General features: G+C 40.9%; 1 protein-coding gene across 2 annotated transcripts in view; it reads left to right on the forward strand.

Annotated features, from left to right (window-relative positions):
* Positions 1–6,049, forward strand: part of luc7l3 (LUC7-like 3 pre-mRNA splicing factor) — a 10,188-nt gene extending 4,139 nt beyond the window's left edge. The window contains exons 5-11 of one of the 2 annotated variants that reach the window (XM_031302413.2): position 1; positions 290–394; positions 707–868; positions 1,542–1,909; positions 2,438–2,628; positions 3,539–3,756; positions 5,382–6,046. The exon at position 1 is cut by the window's left edge and continues 74 nt beyond it. In XM_031302413.2, coding sequence (XP_031158273.1) covers position 1; positions 290–394; positions 707–868; positions 1,542–1,909; positions 2,438–2,628; positions 3,539–3,723 — 1,012 coding nt within the window. In that variant the 3' untranslated portion in view covers positions 3,724–3,756; positions 5,382–6,046. Of the gene's footprint in view, positions 2–289; positions 395–706; positions 869–1,541; positions 1,910–2,437; positions 2,629–3,538 lie in introns of both variants that reach the window. The other variant, XM_035996502.1, reaches the window with a different exon arrangement.
* Positions 6,050–8,665: the final 2,616 nt, after the last annotated feature.

An 8,665-nucleotide genomic window follows, 5' to 3' on the forward strand; every position in this document is an offset into this window, starting at 1 on the left:
GGTTTGTAACAACTATGTTGAAATAAGTTACGTTTTTTTTCTAATTTATTAGTGCATATATTAGCCTTAGTAATTAGGAAGGAACTAAGATGCACTGTAACATATAACATTGCTATTTATCACAGCTAGAATTGCTAACATGGAATACATAATCTCTTATCTTTACATAAGCTGGTGTGAAATGATCTTATAAAACCTCAATGTTCTCATTGACAGCTCAGAAATCTAGTTGTCAGTGTTATGTCACTGCATTGTGATAAAATGGTTGACTTGTCTCTGTTTTGCTCAGATTGAGGAGCTGGGGTCGGAGGGCAGAGTGGAGGAGGCCCAGGGAATGATGAAGCTGGTGGAGCAGCTGAAGGAGGAGAGGGAGCTGCTGAGCTCCACCCCCTCGGTGAGTCGGCTAACTCCGGGCCAGTCGGCCCACAGACGCTGCTCAGTGTAATGCTATCTGTTAGCAAACATGTTTTGTTCTTACTATTAAAGTCAAACTAAGCTTGGACTGAAAATGATTCAATCAGTCCCACCGACATTCATCCTGTCTAGCTAAAAGTTATTCCTCATTAGAGTCAACAATAAGCATATTGATTATAATTTTTTGTCCTCAATGCCATAACGGTGCAAATTAGACAAGCAGTTGTGCTCTGAGGCAGAAAGGTATTGCTTATTACATTGTTTTATGTTGTAACGTGTACTTTGTATTCAGACCATCGAGAGCTTTGCAGCCCAGGAGAAACAGATGGAGGTGTGTGAGGTGTGTGGGGCCTTCCTCATTGTGGGTGACGCGCAGTCCCGAGTGGACGACCACTTGATGGGCAAGCAACACATGGGCTATGCCAAGATTAAATCCACTGTGGAGGAGCTCAAGGTAACAGGGTTACATATGTCTTTTTTAAAGCCATTGTACGTTGTACAGAGCAGTGACAGTGTTACAAGAAAAAATAGGAAATATAGCTACATCATTTTTAGGGGTGGGGGGAAAAAAATATCTTTCTTTACGGCAGAATCATTTTTATTTTTTTTAAACCAATGATTTACCTAAATACTTTCTATTTATACTGTACGGCCGACAGGGACTACATCATATCCGTTTCCAGGAAGTCAGATTGAAAGCAGAACATACATGTTATGTACAAATGAAATAAATGCCTGACTGACTGACTGACATGTCATGTGCATTCTTTTTAGAAAACAATTAGTTTTTCGAAATGTCTCATGATATGTTGTCTCTAGAAGTGTATTAATCAACTTTTGTTTTCAATAAAGAAGGAAAAGAAAACTGCAACACTCAATACTATCGAATCGCAATAAATGAAAATCGCAATACAGATCGAAGCACCCATGTATCGTGTAATAATCAAATCGGGGGGGGAAAAGCATATCGTCCCACCCCTAATCATTTTTGTCCCCTACTTTTAAACAAAGTGAATGATCTACAGTACATTATACCACCTAACCTATTTTTGATCTTGGCTCTGGTCTAAAATGTACTGATCAACTTGTCGTAATTAACATGTGGGCTCTTGCTTATTTACTCTCAGGAGAAACTACGTCGTCGCTCAGAGGACCCTCAAGGTGAAAGCCCAGCGCTTAAGAAGGACAGAGAAGACCGTGAGCGTGAGAGGGAGGAAAGGGAGAAAAAGCGCAAAGAGGAGGAAGAGAAGGAGAAGGAGAGGGAGAAGGAGCGTGAAAAGGAGAGGGAACGAGAGAGAGAGCGGGAGCGCGAGAAGGAGAGAGACCGAGAACGGGATAGGGACAGAGACAGGGAGAGGGACCGGAGGGCACGCCGAAGCAACTCTAACAGTCGCCACTCCAGTCGAGCATCAGACAGGAAGAGGAGCAGATCCCGAGATCGCCGTAGGTCCAGGAGCAGAGACAAGGACAGGGAGAGGGAACGCAAACGCAGCAGGTATGGCTGACTCTCATGTACCACACTGACCTCATATTCCTGGTGGTCTAATAACAGCAATGTGTGACGATAAAAAGACAGAGCACTGTTGCCTGCTTCTGTAATGGATGGAGGCACCAGTCCGCAATTAGATTAACCATTTAAATCCACATTCACGACAACACATAGTGGTAAACATTATAGTTTGACCTGTAAGGGTTTTCATTTTATTTACACATTCTCAGCTGATCTAAAAAGAAAAACAAGTTAGGCCTGTCATTACGTTGTGATTGCAATACTGTTACAGGCCAGTTGGTCAATGACCCCTCATCTTTTATTCTTTGACAAAGGCCAATTTTTAACTGCTGTTGTTGACTGGGATGTGTTGTCTGGGTGTTGCTACCACAAACAAAAATGACACTTGACCATACATAACTTGTGTGCCATTGCATTAGAAAACAAAATGGCGGGAGTTTAAAAAAACAAAACAAAAAAGATGCATTGTTCACTTGTTTCCTTACTAACCTACACCCGTCCCTCTCTTTATAGGAGCCGGGACAGGGACAGGGACAGGAAACGCAGCCGTGAGCGCTCTGACAGAAAGCGTCGCTCCCGCAGTCGTGAAAAGAGGAGGTCGCGCAGCTCAGAGCGCAAATCTCACCGCCATCGCAGCCGCAGCAAGGACAGGGACAGAGAGGAGAAGAGAGACAGGGACAGAGAGCGGTCATCGAAAGACAAAGGTGAGGACTTAGAAATGTTTTTTTTTGTTTGAACTACATACTAAGTTGCTCTCTTGGTCTGACCATTAGGTGCTGTTTTTTTTTTTTGTCTCAAGAGTGTGTGCAGATTTCTAATAGAAAGCTATTAAACCAAAAACCCTTACTGTACCCAAGACAGTTGTCCACCATGGAGAAAAGGTTACTCTTTGGTAGAGGTGTATGTAAATTAAGGCTGACTCGAATGCTTTGAAGCTTTCATCGTTGCCACGGTAATTAACATCCAAATCAGTATTCGAATAGCCCATGAAATAAGGAATAGGAATCCCAAATTATTAATTTATGCATTAACATTTATTATAATTAGTTATTCTTCGACAGAGCGCTGTTTGTTGTGTGTGTAGGCCTAGGTGCAGCGCTGTCGCAGGTACTGAAATTGATAGACAGACAGAAAAACATGTCACGGCCTGCCTCACTTCATCCTGGCACCTAGCCTGAGCTAGTATCATCTAACGCTACCAGCACCGAAACTGAAAGTTTGACTACGCGAAGGCTAGCAGTTCGGCTGCAACTATCGGCATGCAAGATGTCGAAAAAATTAAAGCGTCTGGAATCATTTTGAAAATTGGGAAGATGACCCGTGCCAGATATGCCAAAGAAAACTGGCATATCACAATGTGTTTGGCAAATCACCTGAAAACCGTAACAGCTTAGCCTTGATAAAGTATGATTGCCAGGCCTTTTTAAATTAGGTGTGTGTGTGTGTGTGTATTTTTTTTTTTTCACGTGTATACTTTATTCGATGCGTAAACGTCTCTGCCGCCTGTCAGCAGCAGCAGCAGAGTAGGCAGCTTTGAATATATTCATATTCTTCCCACTGAAGCCCCAAAAGTGATATTCGGGACAGACCTAATATAAACATATGTTTTCCCAGACCGTAAAGTAACGGAGGAGAGGAGCAGCTCTAAGAAAGACAAACACTCTGACGGCGATGCAGCTGCCATCAAGGCTTCGTCAGAAGCGGAACCGATGGAGACAGAGGCGGCTGCCTCTGCCTCCCCTCTGCTTAACGGCCAGCAAGAGCTCCTCCATTCTGAAGGTGACACTCAGTCCAATTAAAACTGATCTGATAGGACCTCAGATCAGACTCAGGTAAGTGCGTCCTCCTCCTCGCTCCCCCCTGGCTCTCAACCCAACCCCTCCACCCTCCCATACCCCCAACCTCTCCCATCTCCCCTGCCCACCCTCTCACCCTACCTCTCCCACCCTGTTTACGTTCAGTTCAATGCCTATGATTTTGTGTTATGTACTATGTGCATATATCTTTATCCTGTTTCCGAGTAGTGCATCATAAGTATGCACTGAAGATGAAGGACTAGGCCTGATGAATGAGAAGAAAATAGAAAACATTCACACAAAGCCAAGAGGGAAAGGCCAGTGTAGCCCTGAGCAAACATGCCCGGAGGTACCCCTCGTTTTATATCGGTTTTTGCTCCTTTGTAGATGTATATTTGTCTTTGTGGACAAAATGGCAGAACAAAAACAAATTTAACTAGTCCAGTAAAACTTTCCTGCCTGTATTTGTTTTTTTGTTATTTACTTTAAGTAGGAAAATGTAGTAAATTTTGATATGCTGAGATATTCAGCCACTGTGTGTCTACATTTTATCTCCTGCTCATATGTAAACACACAGACATACTTTCAGCTATCGTCAAAGGTGTATGTGGAAAAACAAGCCATTTATTTTTCCATAATCATAACTCAAATGCCATGGATTTGTTGTCCAGCTTACTGTGCCTGATAATGCCATGCAGTGTGTGTTTGGGGGGTGTTTATAGCACCGGGGGCCTTACGTAACTAACTAACTGGAGGGTAGGGTTTATCAAATGAATTGCAGCTGACTTCCATACCTCACACAGCGTTGGTGTTGTGAGCGAGACCACATGAGAAAAGGGCAAATTAAAAATCATGGATACTCTCTGACTGTCAAACTGTGCAGGTACTCACCCCAGGTACTCCTTTCTCTACCCACATCCATTTCTGAATGCTGTTGCCTGTCAGAAAAACAATTCTGTACTTCTCCAGAACATGAACTTGAAAGCTTGAATGTGTATTTTTTTTTTTTAATTTTTTTTTTTTTAATTCTTTGTTTTTCTATTTGCTAACTTTCAAATATGTTTGGGGAAAAGGTAATTTCATAGAAATGTCAGTGACACATTTGTTTTTAAAATGCTGATAATGCACAGACCGCCTGCTTGATATACTTATTCCCACTGCTAAAATTGTCACTGATGTGTATATTTCCCCATTGTGTTGTCAGGAACAGTTTTGTTGGTGGAGTTTGTCTCCATCCTTAATTGGTCATTGAATCTGGTGAAAAGATAAAATAAAAAATTGTCAAGTGCACTTTGGCATTGGTGTAAGGAATATCAAACAGGTTTGTCACTGTTTTTTAAATGGTAGGGCCAAAGGTGGTGCTTTTTTGTATTTATATTTAATGTACAGGTCTGCTGAAAATAATACAAGTATTAACAAAATATTACTATATTCTGGCAAAATGATACTATTGTGCTGGTATATGGTTAGTATTTGTGCATTATTAGCAGTGCCTCTTGTTTATGATCTACACTTTCCTCTGTGGCTAAATTGAGGGATATTTTTGACTAGTAGTCTTTATATAGAAGCTAGTGTTGCTCCAGTAGCAGCATCTGTTGCTACAAGCACTTGTTGTGGGACCTTTGCTAACATTGCATTTTGTGAACATTTTTGCTCAACAGGGGAAGCTGGGATATCTGGTGGAGGAAGAAGTAGAAGAGCGCACCCATCCTTTACCTGAACCTGACACGTCGCTGCTTAAAAACAAGGTGAACCACAAGTGTGTAGTGGCTTATTTAAAAACATGAACCTAACGTGTAAATGAGGGGAGAGGGGGAAAAAAAAAATTACATTGATTTTCATGTTCCATCACCTGTCTATCTTTTGGCTGGATGAGGGTAGTTTGTGGTTCATCTGATGTATTTCTTGGTCTAGATGTGAGTCAGGCATCACTTTGAATACCAAACTTTGAGAAGTTCATTATGGGGTTTTGTGTTATTTAGATAATCTTTAAACATCCTCCTTGTTTCTTGGCATTTAGTAAAAAATAAAATACAAAAAAAACAGTGCTTGTGGTTTGTTTTGGTTTGTCAGGTTCCACTTCACTCCCTGACCTTCTTTTTAAAATGTCAGTTGAAAGCGTATGTACAATATTAGTCTCATGACAGGGCGTGTCTCTTTTTTTTTTTTTTTTCTCTCCACTTAGCGCTCACATTGGTTGCTCTTGTCCCCTTGTAAAATATACTGATTTAATTATGATCAAAACATTTCGAAGACTGAAGATTTGTTTAATTTTGCTCTGCTTTTAATGTCCATGTTGTCTCCATGAATAAAAGTCAAAACTTGTCAAGGTTGTGTTGATTTATTTCCCATCATCGGACCGTCTACCAGGACAAAAGCGTCATTTGTTTTATTTAAGCAAAAGCAGATTAGCGCAGTGAATGGGAGACTGGGAATAAATAAGGTTGTGAAGTGTCCCTTAGCAAGTTGAGTAACAACCAGACTTGGCGTTTACTGTTTTAAAAATTCATCCTGCATTTTGGTCTTCCCATAGAAGGGGAATGCATGCCGCAATAGATTTCCTACCGAGATCAAGTAACACAGAAGATCTAAGGCCTTTTCATAGAAGCAGGTTTAAAGGGTAACCTTTCAAGTGAAATGTAAACATACTTGTCTCTTTACTCAGTAAAGTTTATCACGATAACGACGTAAACCAGTTTCTTAAAACTGGCCTGCTTGGGTTACCATGATTGTCAGTGAGATTTTTAGGCAAACCATTTACAGCTACAGATGTGCTGTCTCGACTCTTAACTTTTTTATATTAATGAACGTCCTTTACATTCTAGCCATTGCCAAATGAGTTGCTACAAAGCTAATTAAGACTATCAGCTCCACACAACTGTTTGTTTCTCAGCGTGGCTATGTTCAGAAGATTGTGACGTCCAGCGACTTTCCCGCGCAGAAACTCGAGTGAAGATAATTACCTCTTCTGAAGAGTCCATGTTTTTTTTTTTTTAACCCTCCGTGTCCTCCTTGGCTACTAGCAACTGCATGGAGGAGTGTGTGGGGGGAGGTGCGCGGTCACGGAAGGCTTGTATGATCTGGACGCGCCGACGAAGTTTTATTACTTAGAATACCTCATGGGGGAGACAAACTACCCACTTTAAAGTTAGAAACGTATTTTGATAAATGTATTTATATTTTTTAGACCGTGATAATCGGCGTACCATTAATAAAAAAAAAATCAGAGGGCTGCAGTATGCCATCACATTATACTGTATTGATCTACAACTACAGACTATCCCATTTAGGTTTTTGTTAATTGATAAAGCACCTGTGCATTTAATGAGAATGCTTTTGTGGTCTCAAGAGTAAAAAATGCACACCACATCATTATGCAGACAGTTATGCAAACTCTAATCTGTAATCTTTCAAACCGTAACCAGTTTATGAACTGCAAAAAAGCCACTCTGGTATAATATCTTCATCTTGCTGAACTAGTAAGTCTGTGGATATCCATACATACATTATAATCAGAATTTGCCCCTCCTGTTAGCTTTTTATTCCTCTCTTGTAATTGACTGAGAAAACACTGCAGAAGTATCCTGTTACTGCCAACCTAACAAGCAAGACCTGGATGCAAAATGTGAAGTGTATTCTGGCCGAAAGCCACTTGCCTCGATTCGATTTTAATTAATCAGCAATTGCAGGAGCTACTTGCTCATAAATGCTCGACACTGACTTGAGTGTGCCTTCTTGCTGAAAAAGTCACCGGAGAAACAAGCGGTGGCTAGCATTAACATCTTGTGCTACTGGACTTTAGGTACACTTAACTTACATTCAGCTTTTACTCTCATAAAAATAAGTTCTTTCCCACCTATACAGTGTGTGACCACATACAAGGCCTGATGTTTTTCCTTAATACTGACCTTTCCAAACCAGGTGCCTGTGGAGAAGGCGGCAGGGGTTTGTTCTTCATTTGAGTGTAATTAATAGCTACTGCGTGGTTTACAACCGACGCCCTGCATATTAACCACGGACTAAAATAAAGCCGAGAGAAGAAAACCGCAGAAATATTTCAACTTTTAAACTTATTATCCCACTTGGTGTTATGAGAGCTCAAGATGGTGTTACAGATTAATAACCAATTGACATTCAGCGAAATATGTCTAATAATCTCAGGCAATAAAGGAGGCAAGGTTGTTTTGTTTGTTTTGGTGTTCTGAACTCAACAAAAAGAGAGACTATTAAGTTACCAGTTTACAGTAGTAGCAGTTGTGACTGACAACTTGTGTTTAATAAACTGAACAACCATCCTCCTTACTGCCTCAGCTATGTCCAAAGCTACTTACCATGTTATGAGTGTGATTGTGAACATTTTTAACTATTCATTCTCATCTTCCTAAGCTGAAAAGGCTTGCAGTTAAAACTCATTTTTGGCAACATTTTTGTTTTGCTCTAGTATTCCCATTGTCAGTGGAGAAATACCAGTTTTAAATAGTCTCAATAGAGTTCAATTAGTGTAAATACAGTAAATAGCTTTTGGTGTTTGTGTACTCCGCAAGCAAATGATCCATCAATTACAACCATGCTTGATTGTGCAGGTGGACTGGCCCAGCTGTGACCTCTGTCTCTCTTGCTCAGTCTCCTGCTGAGTCGTCGCCTGAGCCTCTGTGCTCCTACACTTACCATGAAAAAATTAGGCTTCCTGTCCCAGAACACCAGATAAGCAGATGGGCTTCAGATGGTCTGTTAACTTCTAGGACTGAAGCTGTAATATGGAATAATGACCCATGGAGGAGAAGGCCCCAGTTTGAGAGCCAGACACTGCTCATTTGGAAAGGTGGATTGGCACCAGGCAGCAGCAGATATGCTTAGGTTTTCTGTCTTATATCATTTGAGGATTGTACTTTAAAATGTTGAATTTTGCTTAAGGTATTAATTTACTGCAGAACATTTGCATGAC

This window comes from Sander lucioperca, chromosome 21 (assembly GCF_008315115.2).
Source record: "Sander lucioperca isolate FBNREF2018 chromosome 21, SLUC_FBN_1.2, whole genome shotgun sequence".
Classification (NCBI taxonomy): domain Eukaryota; kingdom Metazoa; phylum Chordata; class Actinopteri; order Perciformes; family Percidae; genus Sander; species Sander lucioperca.